This window comes from Mustela nivalis (assembly GCF_964662115.1).
Source record: "Mustela nivalis genome assembly, chromosome: 5".
NCBI classification, from domain to species: Eukaryota; Metazoa; Chordata; class Mammalia; order Carnivora; family Mustelidae; genus Mustela; species Mustela nivalis.
The window spans coordinates 40,949,459-40,965,314 of NC_139024.1; the positions used below are offsets into that span (position 1 = coordinate 40,949,459).

Consider the following 15,856-nt stretch of genomic DNA (forward strand, 5'->3'; position numbering starts at 1 on the left):
CCTACTCCCTTGCCCCTGGCCCCCTAATCCTCCCCTGCCATGCTCTTTATCTCAAACAAAATCTTTTTTTTTTTTAAAGGTGATTTTAAGTATATGGTTCATAAATTCAAAAACCATATTCAACTTCCATGTTTATAGTAAAAAGATTACAGATTAAAATCAAGAATATCTTACTGTATTGTCAGGTTTCAGGTTCTTTCAGAACACTGGCCAAAAACTTAAAGGGTCGAGGTTGATTGCATGTTCATTACTGTTTGATCTTATGTGTACAGTGAGTAGTTTCTCAGAAAAAGTGTAACTGAAACACGGAGCAAAATAACTATTCTAGTTTGTAATTGTATGAACTAAAGGGCTTCATAAAGGTAGATTGAGGAAAAATGGGAATACTCTGCTAAGACCACCTGTTTTCTAAAGAAATAACTACATTCTAGTTTTCTTAGCTTATGCTGATGATATAGACTTAAAATGCTGTTAAGTTGACTCTAGTTTCAAGAAAAATCTCAGTATAAAACAGTCTTCCGGGCGCCTGGGTGGCTCAGTGGGTTAAGCGGCTGCCTTCGGCTTAGGTCATGATCTCAGGGTCCTCGGATCAAGCCCTGCATCGGGCTCTCTGCTCAGCAGGGGCCTGCTTCCCTTCCTCTCTCTCTGCCTGCCTCTCTGCCTACTTGTGATCTCTCTCTATCAAATAAACAAAATCTTTAAAAAAAAATTTAAAATTAAAAATAAAACAGTCTTCCAAGGGCGCCTGGGCGCTCAGTTGGTTAAGTGTCCAAATCTTGATTTCAGTTCAGGTCATGATGTATCAGGGGCCTGGGTCAAGTCTGGCTTGGCTTGCCTCTCTCCCTCTGCCTGCGTCTCCACCTCCCACACCCCCAGTATCCTGGCTGGGGCTCACATGGGCTCTCCCTCAATCAATCAATCAATCAATCCTTTAAAATAAAGTAGTCTTGTGCTCGCTTTGGCAGTACATAAACTAAAATTGGAACGATACAGAGAAGATTAGCATGGGCCCTGCACAAGGATGACACGCAAATTCGTGAAGCGTTCCATATTTTTTTATGCTGAGTGAAATAAGCAGAGAGAATCAATTATCATATGGTTTCACTTATTTGTGAAGCATAACGAATAGCATGGAGGACAATGGGAGTTAGGAGAAGGGAGTTGAGGGAAATTGGAAGGGGAGATGAACCATGAGAGACTATGGACTCTGAAAAGCAATCTGAGGGGTTTGAAGGGGCAGGGCAGGTTGGAGGGTGGGGGAACAAGGTGGTGCGAATTAGGGCACGGATTGCAGGGAGCACTGGGTGTGGTGCAAAAACAATGAATACTGTTACACTGAAAATAAAAAAAATTAAAAAATAAAAAGTAGTCTTCCAAGAACCAAGTGATAGCCTATTTCTTTTAATAGTGAATTAAGTAAATATATTGTAACAGCTTTTTGGGAACAGGATTAGACTCATTTCTGTTACATTGGTGAGGCACTATCTGTTTTGTGAAAATAATATTTCACAACTTGAGAAAAGTATTCTGTTGAAGACGTTTTCAAAATTGACCTAAGCTATGTAACTGGTCAGATTCTCCTGGGAGATCTTCTATTTTAAAAATGAGAAGACATATTATTTAAGTTTAACACATTATGAAATACTTATACAATTTTGTAAGAACCTTACAGAAAAATGTTGATATTCAGCATTGTCAGTAAACTTTCAAATGTTGGCCTTAAAATATTACATGTAGCTAAATTAAAAATACTAATGTTCTAGTTTTGTTAAGATATTCCTTACAATTTTTAATGGATATATAAAGTCGAACCATTTTTGGTATTGTAATTCCCTTCTCTTACCATATAATCCACTAAATGAGGGTTTTTTCTTTTTAATACCACTTAAAAACATGATGCATGAAAATTTTTATTCTAAAATATCTCATATAAAAAAGCACTTTATACAAAGGTCTGACCTGCCTGTTAGTAGTCAAATATAACTCATTAAGAGGTTCTGTCAACCATACTTTTTCCACCCTCTATTTTGACTAAAAGGTTACGGCTTTTATATGAATATTTTCCATCACAGAAAGTGGAACTACATCTTTTAAGGAGTAATTTTAAACACTTTTAGCTCTCCATTAGCACCACTGGTATTAATTCAGCATTAAAGGCTTTAAAGTGTAGGAACCAACCAAGAGTTAAAAGAGTTTTACACCTTTGTGCCCTCCTACTCCCAAAGCACTTCAATGCTAACCACCCCTTCAGCCATCCCCTTTCTTCTCTTACATACGTATTTCTTTTCACTGCTTGAAGTTCAAGTTGTTCCACTTTAGACAATTTCTTTAACTTTTCTCTCAAACCATGGGCAGTTATTATAAATCCCTTTCAGAATATGTTTCCATCCACCTCTTTATTCTCCCTAATTAGGGCATCTTCAAGCGTTAACATTTTGTCAACATTAACATTAAATGTTGACTGTCACATTTCCCAAATAAGCCAATGCTTAAATACATCAAATACATTTTCCTCTTTCAGTTATTTACAGTGGCTTTGGTTTTTCAGTCATTAATTAGAGTTGTTCTATTAGAAGTGTGATTACCAACTAACCAGACTACCTGAAAGTGCAAAGGAAAACATTCAGGAGATTTACAGTTTACAACCTCAGAAGATAATTTGTGTTGTATGCTACATTTAAGCTTTTAGAATTATTGGCATGTACTCAACTGACATGTAATGTTGGAGTGAACTAGTAAAGCATCTTTAATCTTCCCAAATTCTATTAACATTTTGTTACAAAACTCTAGTAAAAAATAATTTTACAGTGAACACCCATATACCCACTACCTAAATCCTACAATTAACAGTAAATTATACCTGCTTTTCACATATATATCCATGTATTTTCCAATTATTTTAAACTTAATAGTAAAATTCTGAAAACTGGAGTGCTCATAAGTAGGGTATTCCAATTAGCTAAAGAGTGATCCAGAAAACCTTAGTTGAATAACTCTCATGAAACTAATTTTTTCTTTTGAAATTTAGGTTCTGGTCTCAAGCATCAGATTAAAGGAATTTAACAGACACAGATGGTTAAGGAGTATACAGTGAGTAGGACCACTGGAAAAGCTAATGGAGAAGGGCAATCTCATCTTTGACATCAACCCTTTCATTCTAAAATTTGAGAACAATAAATGCCTGATCACTTAAAGAGTAAGGGTAATTTTAACCATTGACAGCCTTTATTTCACAGCAGGATGATCCCCCAAATTGTAGATCTCCAAGGGTTTTTTTTTTTTTCTTTTTTTCTTTTTAAATACTTTATTTGTCAGAGAGAAAGAGTGCATGAACACAAGCAGGGGGGAGGGGCAGGTAGAGTGAGAAGCAGGCACCTTGCTGAGCAAGGAGCCTGACTCGGGACTCAGTTCCAGGACCCTGGGATCATGACTTGAGTTGAAGGCAGACACTTAACTTAGACACCCAGGCATCCCTCGAAGGTTTTGAGAAGAAGAAGAACCAAAGCTCTCTATAATCCCATATTGCTAAGTACAGTACAATAATAATCTTTCTATTTAAAGTTCTTCCTGTTAAAAGGCAATTTTGAGTTCAATTTAAATCAAACACTGGCATGTTGGAAATAATCAAAAGTCGTCAAACTGTCTTCTACCTGCCATCCCCTCCTCAAAATTCTAGACTGCCAGGAACACATTTGTAATTCGGTTTTGACAACTAATAAGGTTACTCTCTAATTTTAGAAAAAAAGGAACTATCTGTAGTAACTTAGGAATAGCTACGTATGTATGACCAGCTTTGGAGGAATTTGGTTAGTACCTGTTATCTTTACAACCAGATACAAAATACCACATATTTTCTGCCACTTTATGATTAGGTTAGGAAAAATTACTTTCCTGAATCCTTTCTTATACACAAAAGTTTTAACTATGTGAATTACTAGAGAAATGAAGTATTTTCATCATTATTATTTATCAGTATCTTTTAAGCTATTATATGTTCACAACACATGATTTAATTAAATGGAGCTTAAGTAGAACACGTAGTCTCCTTTGAAAAATATGCACATGCTTTTCTATGTAGGTTACTTCTGCCAGTTCTCCCATTTTTTCTTTCTACCATTACTTAATTCACAGACTGTAATTAATGCATATAATCTATGATAAACTACTCCTCTAACAAAGAACTTTAATTTGTGTCACCAATTCTACACTAAGGGAACATTACTATAACTCTGCTTTAGAAAATGAATTCTAAGATCTCAACAATGAGCCTCATAAATGCAGCACCTTTTATAAATCTTAAATTGTAATTCTGTTTGGGGTTATAAGACAAGTTTAAGTTTGACAAATACAATCCCTGGGTGTTAGGAACATTACTTGTATGTTTCAGCATATTTAATTTAGAATTCCAAGATAATTGCAAAGGATATGAAAAGTAACTTATCTGAAAACTTCAGATTTTAATCTGAAAACTTCAGAGATTAATTCAAGACAATCTAATCCAAGAGATTTAAAAAGGGGTTTAGTTGAAACACAAAATAGATGATCTTTAACCCTAAAAAACAAAAACAAAAAAACTCTATCTACCCCATACCTTCAGAGAATCCTATCTAAAACTATCAAGAAAGTTTCTTTCAAAGGTTAAATTTTTATGTGTTGATAAATAGCATTCTATAAAATGTACTCTCAAATTTCCTTTCTAATTTAAAAACAAGTAGTTTCTGAATTACACATGACTTGTGTTTATACACTCTGCCATCTCATCTCACAACAGAGACATTCTCTTTGCACTTGAAAACTGTTATATTTTGGGTTTTTGAAAGATTTATGGATCTAGAGAAAAGGAAGTACAAATAAACAACTTTGAGGAGTTAACTCAGAGATCAGATGCTCAGCAAGGCAGGCCTGTGATTTTATTTTATTTTTTTAAAGATTTTATTTATTTATTTGACAGGGAGAGAGAAATCAAGAGTAGGCAGAGAGACAGACAGAGGTGGGGGTGGGTGGGAAGCAGGCTCCCTGCTAAGCAGAGGGCCTGATGCAGAACTTGATCCCAGGACCCTGGGATCAGGACCTGAGCTGAAGGCAGAGGCTTAACCCACTGAGCCACCCAGGGGCCCCAGGCCTGTGATTTTAAAATGCATTTAGTTCAGCAATGTCTTTCAAAAACTTAAAATATATGGGAGGAGGATGAGACCATTAGCCTTTCCACACACAAGTGTAAGTAAATATGTTTGATTCCCTTTGATACCTGAATCGGGTATCAGTTGCATAAAGGGCATGGAAACTGGGGAGACTTCCAACCTCTAAATAAAGGATCATGTGTATTCAGCAACATAATGGAGGGTCATTAGGAAATGGGAGATGCACTAAAACAGAAGTATAAAAGGTTGGGGGCACCTACCTGGCTCGGTCAGTAATGCAGCGTGCAAATCCTGATCTTGGGGTCGTAAGTTTGAGTCCCACAATGTGTGTGGAGATTACTTTAAAAAAAAGTTATAAAAGGTCAGTTTTACCTAGTCTGAAATCTTGGACTAACAAAGAGTAAATAAGTTTTATTACTCCCTTCACCACATGGGCCCCCCTGCTATCAGAATTCAGAACTTGAATTGGAGCTCTCTCCTAACATAGACTTTTACAGGTAGGTAGAGAACCAAGTACCATTTACCAGTTTCAGAGGAAATACTTTTTTTAAAAAAGATTTATTTATTTGAGAGAGAGCACGCACGAGAGGAAGGGGCAGAGGGAGAGAGAGAGAATCTCAAGCCAGCTCCAAACTGAGTGCTGAGCCCAGATGTGGGCTGGAGGTGGAGCGAGATCGTATGACCCTGAGACCATGACCTGAGCCAAAACCAAGAGTCAACGCTTAACTGACTGTGTCACCTAGGAGCCTCCAGAGGAAATACTTTTGAACTCAACAACTAATTTACTGTCATAGGTGAAATTCAGAGTCCACAGGAGGCAAATGGGATGAGGTCAAGAGTACTGGTGAAGGTTTTAATTAAGCCTTCTGAGAGAAGTAGAGAGGCTACCTAAAGACAAACTACTTTGGTTCCGTTTTCATGCTGTAATTACTGCTTCTGTGCATTATTACTAAAACCGTACTTCTAGGTCTGACCTGTCTTCTACTTGCTGTGTATTTCCATGTGGATAGCTCACACACCCCTCCACGTTCAACATGCAAATCAAAAGTGCCTTCCTCTATAATTTGGATCCCCCTCCAGAGTTCCCTAATTGCCAGTTTTGTCTTCCTAATTGCCCAATTTAAAAACTCTTTTCTTACCCTCCATGCAATTGCTCAATGCTTAATTCTACCTTCAAAACATCTCCCAAGTAAGTCCATGCCTGGGTGTTCCCTCCAATAATGTCCTTAGGCTCATTTCTCTAATTTTAAACTACCAACAAATCCTTTTTCCTCAGGCTTTCCCTTTCCAAACTGTTCTCCATATTTTCACCAGTTTTCTTTTTGAAGCAGGAATCTCTTTCCCTTGCTCATAAACCTTTGACAGCTCTGCCATTCTTGCAGAATAAAGTTGCATCTCTTACTACATTCACGACCCTCAGGTTGTTACCACAGTACACCTTTCAGTATATTGTTTCTTTCTTTGTGCTTATCTTGAGCTACTGGATACTCCCCATCAATTTTACACCACTGTCTATACAGACTTTTACCTCTGACCATTAGTTTCCTTTTCTTTACACGTCAGATACTATGTCAAATATCTTAAGGCCCAACTCAATGCTACTTCTGAGGCGTCAGATTCCCAACTAGACAATCCCTACTCACCAGAACTCCTCACTACCTTCTGGAAGAAAACAATGACTTCACTTTTGTTTTCACCTCTTCAGGCATTTGTTGTTGCAGGGAAGCGGAATGCAGTTTACGTTTTGGTTAGTTGTCATTTCTTCCCCAGCCACCCATATACTTTCAGGGCTGCCATTTATCCTTGTTTTTCCTGAACATATCTCACACGTTAAGCCCCCACACATTAAACTGTAGGCATGCTGCTCAGAAATGTCACAAAGGAGCTGGGAAATGTCAAATAAGGGTGGGGAGGGATGGCTGAGACAGTTTTATTTTCCATAAGACAGGGACTCTGTATTAGTTTGTTAGGAATTTTTATAATCTTATAAAGAAATGTGTTATCAAACCTGTGCAAGAATGAACCATTTTCTGGAATCAGACTGGGAGAGAGGTCAGATCTAAAGCAACCCATTAGTTTTAATATTTACACATTACTAGAAAAAATTAAAATTGGTTACCAGTATTGAGGGAATTTTCAAACTATGGTCTGAACTTCTAATATGAGTTTTCCTAACTATTTTTGAAGAAGGTATTTGCATGTATGTGAGCAGGAATGGAGCCACATACAGAATGTGAACATCAGATAGAAGTTCCTTTGCATCTCTAAACCCTTTCGCTTCTTTTCTAGAACTGATGTCCCCACTCAAAAAACTTGCCTTTATACCACCTCTTGAAGCCCTCAAAATTTCAAAAGCAGTCCCTTTTTGTAACCTCAGGCCATTTAGTATCTTTTTTCCCTCCATTTCTGGGAAGAACCAGTTAATAAGGCAGAAGAAGGTGGCTTTGAGTGAGGACAACCCAGACCCTCCCCCAGATATCTAAATGCTTTTGGTAACATGCAGGGGATTGAGGGACAGGGCATCCAGAGTCTAGCCTACCACAGCCACAGCTCCTCACAACCTTAATTTCACCATTTTGGGTGGGTTGTCAGCTGTCCCAGATCCATTCTGGGACCTGCTGCTGGGGGCAGAAGCACTGGGATAAAGTCTAGATTTTGTTTCTTCTCAGCACCGAAGTTGAGTTAGGGCTTTTAAAGAGGGCAGGTAAAAACTAAGTAAGTAATGGGGTTTTTTTTTAACACAGTTTGGAACCACATGTTAGAGAAATACAAATGGTTTTCCCCAAGTGTAGCACGACTGGATCCCATGGTTGTATAGCACTAGCTTTATACTAAAATATTGTGAAAGTTAAGGGGTAATTATAGTCCAGTTGACCCCCGACTAACAGGGGGGCTAAGGAGTGCCAACTCCTGTGCATTCAAAAAATCCCCATGTAACTTTTGATTCCCCCAAATCTTAACTATTAATAGTCTGTTCACCGGAAGCCTGCTAAGTCGCTGTATTTTCTATCATATCCTGTCTTCTTACAATGAAGTGAGCTAGAGAAAAAAAATAAATCATGGTATTTACAGTATTGTACTGTCTATATAAAAATCCATGTCTAAGTGGACCAACAAGTTTGAACCCATGTTATTCAAAGGTCAACTACATGCCTAATGACCTGAATGCCAAGGCACCAGGTGGCTCCGTTGGTTAACTGCCTGCCTTCAGCTCAGGTCATGATCCCAGGGTCCTGGGATCAACTCCTTGTTCAGAAGGGAGCAGGCTTCTCCCTCTCCCTCTGCCACTTGTGTTCTCTCCAATAAATAAAATCTTTAAAAAAGAAAAAAAAAAAAACTACCCTAAAACCTGAATGTTGGTCCTGATAAAATGTATACTATTTGCTTAAAACATTCTAGTGTTTCTCGTTTATAAACCACATAAACCACCTTAAAAATTTATATTTTAACTTGCAAACCCCCTTTAAGTCTGGAAAGAATTGTTCCTGTCAATCTTTTAATAGTGCAATTTGATGTTTTATTGCCTTTTTTCCTTTATCTGCCCACAAGGACACTAAAATACTTAGCACTAAGATTAATGCAAGTAAAAGCTCTATGGTGTTAGTATCAGCAGTGTCACTTTACCAGTGTTAGTTGAGGTATCAGACTACACACCTGTCTAAAAGCAACTTCAGTATAAAATACTGTACATATGGATATATGCAATGGCACTTTACTATAGAACAATTTTCCACTCACATATAAACACTACTAGTTAAAATTTATACCTGAAGTTAGTGAATGCAAAGTGTTTCCTTTATAATCCCCTAAAACCAGTTATAGGAACACTGGAGGAAAAATGTCTTTCAAGACTTCAGTAGAACAGCAGAAGTGGTTAAATAGATTGTCCTGCACTACAGTGTGAATTACGTTGAAACCTAACCTACAATTAATGGTATTACAAAGTGAAGACCTTGGGAAGGAAGTAGGTTAGGAGGGTAGAACCCTCCAGAATGGATTAATAGCCTTACAAAAGGGGCCCAAGAAAGCTTTCTCAACCTTCCTCAACCATGTGACTTAATGGACGCTTTATCTATGAACCATTAACTGGGTTCTCAGACTCGAAATCTGGTGGTGTCACTATCTTGGACTTCCTGGGCAACGACAGTGAGAAATTTATAAGCTACCCCGTCTTTGGTACTGTTACAGCAGTCTCAAGGGACTAGGACCACTAGCAGACTAGCGTCTTACTAGAATACCGAAACTATTCAACTCTATTATTTGCTAATACCTTTCACTGTATCATCCATAGTGTAGTTCAGCCAATTTTGTTTACTCTTCAAAACATAAAACCTATTATTTTATCATCTATTTCCTTTACTTAGAAAATCTTACAAAATTTTGCGAGGCCGAAAGCTTCCTGTATTTCATTGCATTTTTTAAAGCCAGCTGTATGTAAGTAACTTGTATGTCTTAAGTATAGCTTTCTCAGGGTGCCTGGGTGGCTCAGTAGGTTAAAGCCTCCGCCTTCAGCTCCGGTCATGATCCCAGGATCCTGGGATCCAGCCCTGCAACAGGATCTCTGCTCAGCAGGGAGGCTGCTGGCTGCCCCTCTGCCTAACTGTGATCTGTCTGGTCAAATAAATAAGTAAAATCTTTAAAAAAGTATAGCTTTCTCTATATACATATAAGAATGAAGTGTTTTCTAGACAGGGCCAAAGAATGGTTGGCTGGTATGTGCCATGTAAACAAGACTGCAAGGCACTTACATTGAGTTTAGATTTTGTGGTGGCTATATTAAGTTTTCATACCCTCCCGGCACAGCTAGCTCATCAATACCAGTTCTAAGGTTGTGCCCACACCACCTACCTTTGCACATCCAGAAAGTCTCCCCTACTGTATGAATCAAATGAGCATTTGACTCTACGACCTAAGACTCTTCAGTTTCTTTTCTTGGAAGGATGGTAATACCTTTCTCAACTATTCCACCTTAAGAGAATCTTATGTACCTTTTATTACCCTTTTTGTATGTCTGAGAATCATATATACCCTCTTAATAATCTTTTCATATGTTAAGTATTGCCTGACTACTCAAAAAAACTTTCCTTTTGTTTCAAGATAAACCTTAGCTTTGTAGAACTAAAAAACATACAGAGAAAACTAGTGCTTTAGAACAAAATTTGAATTTTAAAGTAAAAATACATAATCTACCATATTTATCTTTTAGCAAACATTAAGAGGTTCAGAATTGCCACCTCTATTTTAACATAAATTAAGCTTGCTTTGGTTCAAGAACCACCATTCAAAATCATTGTAAATTTAGTGAGCCAAACGTCCTTTTCTTTCACTGATATTATAGGGGACGTTAAACAATGCTTATGAACAGTTCATATATAAAAATATATTGTAAATTACAAACTAATCAGTTGTACTTCTTACCACAACCATTCCCACTATAAAATGGGGAATTCCTCCCCTGGGAGGTAGTAGCATTAAATTATTGGACTCTAAATTTCAGAGGGAGGAAGGACAATTAGTGCAATACTAAGACATTAGTAAAATGGAAAAGTTAAAACCCATCTCCTAGTCATACTCAAACACGAAAGTCACACACAAAGAGTCAAGACTAGTATAAAAGGGGGGGCCAAATTATTATTATATTTAAAAATTTGATTACAACCAATTTTGTTGGCATTGAAACTAGAGGTATTTTAAATTTGAATGGTTAAACCAAAAACCAGAAATTAAGTTTGGTAAAAATGGGAACAGGAGTTTTCCAGTAATTACAGATTAGAAAGCAGAAATCAATTTAGAGAAACACAGACAAACCCCATGTTTACAATGATTGTGCCACGGATTTAAACTTCAGTAGTGCATTAGTAAACTGTTCACATTTAGATCTTCACCTTGAGATTACATAGCTGTTCTTTAAAAAAAATCTCATTACCTTGTGCAAATAAATCGGTCTTCCATGTGCCTTAGCACACTTAAAATTTCTCCATTGTATATATACAAAACACCTACCAACTGGTAGGGCAAAATACATACTTTCATAACAAAACTATAATGTACCTCTCAAGTATGAACAATATACACATAATACATGGTATACAGTATTTACAAAATATAAAATATAATACAAGTTGTTTATAATTTTTTTAACTCCTCTTTTGCACTTTTATGTTACAAGGCAAATTTCCATTTCTGTACCAAATTTCTTTTCAAGAGTCCAGGGATTTTGAAAAAACTGTTTAACAGACATACTGCAATCTGAGATCTAAGTTTGAACTTTTAGGAGCGTTTTTAAGTGTACTGCCATCAACTCCCTATTTTGGTTGGAATTTTCAATAGTGCTTCCCATCCAGTGACTAGGAGGCTTTGGAAGAACACTAGGAGAAGGTGGATCACTAAACTTTGCCCCAGCATAATTTTCCTTTTGGTTCACTTCAGTTAGAAATGCTGATTTCTTCAAATGCATATTTTTAATGTTCTCAGTATTTTTAAAAGGCTTTTTTTCCTGCTTCTGGAGTAAATCAGATGAAACAGAATCCTGCCAAAAGTTATTTTCATTTCTTTTTGCAGAGGTGATCTTGGTTAGTGGTAAGTTATATTTGCTTTTCTGTCTGTTTATCTTTGGTTGTTCACACAAGTGTATACCATGAACAAGCTGGCCGTGGGGAATGGCAATTTTCTCCGATTTTCCCATCTTTGATTTTAAAACCTACAAAGACAAGGAACATAAAAGTGAATACAGTCTCATGACAGAAATTAGTCACAACCTCACACCATGTATTTAATGTTTTCTTCTCCTGGACTTTAATTATGGTCTTGATTAAACCTGTATGTGCTCGCTGCACTGCACTTATCAAATAAGCAAACTCTAAGTTTACTACTAAAAATATAATCATTACTATCACCAAGTGTCAAAGGGAAAATCCCAAAGTAACCCAAGTTCATCATTCTGTAACTGTAAGGAAGAGTAATGAGCTACCTTCCAAACATATACATGCTAAACGTGTCAGTGATTTTACACTAGGATGTGTTTAAGAGAAATTTTCACACGCTTTCATTTTGATTGGCTGAATCTGGTTAAAAATAAAATCTATGTTCATAGATTACTATTTGTCTTTTAGTCAAGTCTTTTAAAATTATTCCAGATAAAAACTTATTAGCAGGAACTAGATTTTAAATGACCAAGTGTTTTGGTAATGGTTACTAACTACACAGTAAAGTTATCTCCCAGTTTCGGAAAACAAAATTTCAGAAATTCAAATATTAAAAATTTAAATACTAATCACTTTTTGTCTTTCCCTGTTATATCTACTTACAGCAAATACATGACCAGAAAATTGTTCCCACCAGCTCCTACTTCCTGGTTTAACAACTGCTTCAAAAACGATGCTACACCAATTCTAATCACTTTTCCTAACTCAAAGTGATCTTTATAGGAAACCACGACCGGATGGGAAAGTATGCAGTACTTAATTCGATCACTGCCTTTCCAATACCTGTAGTATGGTAGGGAAGCGGGACCCAAAAAACAAACGCTGGGGCGCAAGGTAACATTCCATGTAATTGCCAGAGTTCCCTGTTTTAACTGTTCTAGAAAATAATTATTACTTGTTAACTAGGAAACAAGTAGTACGAGAGTAGACTATTAGCTTATCCTGTATCACAGAGCCGTGGCATTTAAAAAATTTCAATCTAATGTAAGTAATCACAGAGGTCAAATCTCCTCCCCACCCCCCCAAAGGGCACAGCGAGAGAGAACCTGCCAATCTCCAATCTCTCCAATATTCTTCCAACAAGAAATGGCTGTAACTTGTTCTCATTTTTTAAAATATCTAATGTTTTATTTAATTTTTTACATTTATTTACTTTTCTGAGAGCGAGCAAGCACACAGGGCCGGGGGGAGGTGGGGGGTGCGCAGAGGGAGCAGCAGACTCCTCTAGGAGCAAGGTGCCCGATGCGGGGACTGGATCCCAGGACCCCGGGATCATAACAAACCGAGGGCCTAAACTCAACCAACTTGAGCCACCCAGGCGCGCGCTTTTCTTTTCCAAGATTTTATTGTCAGACACGGAAGGAGCACAAGCAGGGGGAGCAGCGGACTCCCCGCTGAGCCGCGAGTCTAACGCAGGGACTCGATCCCAGGACTCCAGGATCGGAACTTGAGCGGGAGGCAGACGCTGAAACCACTGGCCACCAAAGCGTCCCCACTTACTTTCATTTCTTGTAAGACAGTGTAAGTCACTGAAACTGGAAGGTTTTATTTTGCTATAGAGGTCAATTTCGTATCATTTTAGCGATTTAATCTCGTTTGAGATTTCATTTTATCCTAACCCAACAGCATGGCAATCGGGTGGCTTAACGTCAACTCAACTTTTCTAAAAAGTTTCCTCGTTGTGGACACAATAAAACCACCTTCCACTAATAAGGCCTACTACAGCACGGACTGGAAATAAACCATCCCATTAATCTAACAGACGAACACGCAAAAACATCGTTTCAAAGAGGCAAGAACTGCCGCCGCTCCTGCCAACTTCTAAAGTTAAGTAGAGCTAAGCAGGCGGGTCGGCGAGGGGCAGAGCCCCAATCGGGCCAGCGCCGCGCACGCAGCACCTCTCCTCTCAGCAAAAAGCCAAAGGCAATGGAGCCGCTCGTAGCCTACTCCAAATCCCCCAACAGGGCGGTGAGGAAAGTGCACGCGCGCCGCCGACTAGTCTTGCAGCTACCAACGGGTCAGGTAGCTGACGGCGGTCGCCCACCCCTTCCCCTACCACGGCCACACGGCCTAACCTCCTTCATGAGCGCCGGAGCGCTGCGCACGTAGCGCGCGCTGACGTCAGCCTCCCGCGGGCCCCTTCCATCCCCCACCCCACCGCGCGCCCGAACGCCGAAACCCCCTGGAACGGCGCCAGCCTTCTAAATTGGGGCTGTTGCTGGGGCGCAGCCGCTCCTCTCATTGGCTGGCTCCCAGGAGCCAATCAGCAGCGCCAGCGCATGCCTTCCCCCTCCCCCTTCTTCCCCCAGCTAGAACAGAGCGGGCGTCACGGAAACTTCCCTCCCGAGTAAACAGCCGCCCCTCACCCCGGCCCCCCCGTTCCCGACCCCTCAGAGCAGGGCCCCAAATTCCAAGGCCCGGCCCGTGCCCGTCTAAGGGCCAGAACTCAACAACCTCCATGTCCCCCTCGCGGTCCTTACCTCTCTTCTGAACAAGGGCTGGCCGGGCGCCGCGGGCGGCAGCTGGCCGGGGAAAGGGCTCGCTTCCTCAGTTTGGGTTGCGGCCGCAGGACCTGGGGCCAAATTGGCCGCCTGGTCCGGGACTTCCTGCGCTCCGCTCGGGCCCGTCGCGGGGCTCCGCCCGCCCTCGAAGCTCGGCCGGTGCTGCTGGTACTGATGGAAGCGGCTGGGCAGCTGCCCCGCCGGGCTGGCTCGCACCCTCTTCTTTCGCCGCTTCTTTGGCGCTGCCCGAGGGGTGCCTCCCGCCGTAGCTAGACTACAGTTGGACAGAGGTGCAGGGGCGCGAGGCTGCGGGGTCAGACAGGGACCGTCTCCCCCGAGGAAGTGAGGAAGGAAAAGGGTAGGGGGCAGTGCCCGGGGGTCCGGGATCCGGGGTAAAGGCGGCGGGGCCGTGGTCACCATCGGGAGGGCCCCGAAGTAACCGCGGGCGGAAAAGCCCAGAGACGCAAGGCGGCCGCCCAGGACAAGTGGCTCCCGCTGGGGGACGGAGACGACGGTCATAGCTCTAGGAGGAAAGTGGCTCAGCAAGAAGAAAAGGAGGAAGTGAAGCCAGCGATCAAAGGGCGGCGGCGGCGGCGGCGGCTGCTGCTAAGAGAGCCCGAGTGGAGCGTGGACCATGGTTCGGGCGGTGGCGGCGCAGCAACAAACAGCATCAGCCTCAGCGCTGAGTGTTGTTATCAGAAGCTCCGCCCTGTGCCCGCCCACCTCCCTCCAGGAGACCAATCAGAATGCGACAGAACTGGCCACGCCCCTCTGGCTCTCCCTCCACCGCCTCCGAGAGACACACACAAACAACCAGCTTGCTGCAGCCCCGCACAAAGAGCACGCACTGCGCAGGCGCTGCCAACGGGCTCTTTCGGGAAGAGCCGGTCCCGCGAACAATGAAGTTCCGTTTCAGCCCCACCTCCCCCACCCTTCTCCTTACTCGCCCCCGCACCTTGCCCCGAAGGCAGTGGTGGAAGTGCGGGATCTAGGCTGAATTTGGAAAAGGGGATGGGGGCGGGAGAAAGAATCGAGAAACATCAAGGCCCCTGATGCTTCCTCAGTTGCTGACCTTGGGGATGTATCCGTTTTATTTCAAGCCTAATGTAACAGTATTGTTTTTTTTAAGATTTCAAAGTACGTTATAGGGGTTTCATTCTTAGCAATTGTGAAATCAGTCCACATTTAAATTATATTTGGGCGAAGTGCGACTTACGTTTTTGGGTTTTGTTTTTTGTTTTCATTTATTCGGGTCACCAACGCTGTTCGTTAGCGACAGTAAAGAGTAAGAACGGAGTGACTGAAATTGGCTCCTTAGTATATAAAGAGTTCCCCATAAATCCGTAACTGAGCAGTGGAAATGTTACTGTCCTTATACTTGAAGAACTGTGAGACTTTGAGATCACAAAACGGTGCCTGACAGAGAAGAAGGCAAAGGAAGAGGCTTGCGTCTCAGAGGGAGAAAGTGAAAGGCTCTGCAAACAGTCTTGTTTTGCTAGCGGTGTGTTAT

General features: G+C 40.8%; 1 protein-coding gene across 1 annotated transcript; it reads right to left on the reverse strand.

Annotated features, from left to right (window-relative positions):
- Positions 1 to 10,747: 10,747 nt before the first annotated feature.
- PNRC1 (proline rich nuclear receptor coactivator 1) lies at positions 10,748 to 15,044 on the reverse strand. Its single transcript, XM_082730597.1, has 2 exons — positions 14,326 to 15,044; positions 10,748 to 11,841 (listed from the first exon to the last, which is right to left on the reverse strand). The coding sequence occupies exons 1-2, from the start codon at positions 14,863 to 14,865 to the stop codon at positions 11,398 to 11,400; spliced, it is 984 nt and encodes a 327-aa protein (XP_082586723.1). The 5' UTR covers positions 14,866 to 15,044; the 3' UTR covers positions 10,748 to 11,397.
- Between the last annotated feature and the right edge of the window lie 812 nt (positions 15,045 to 15,856).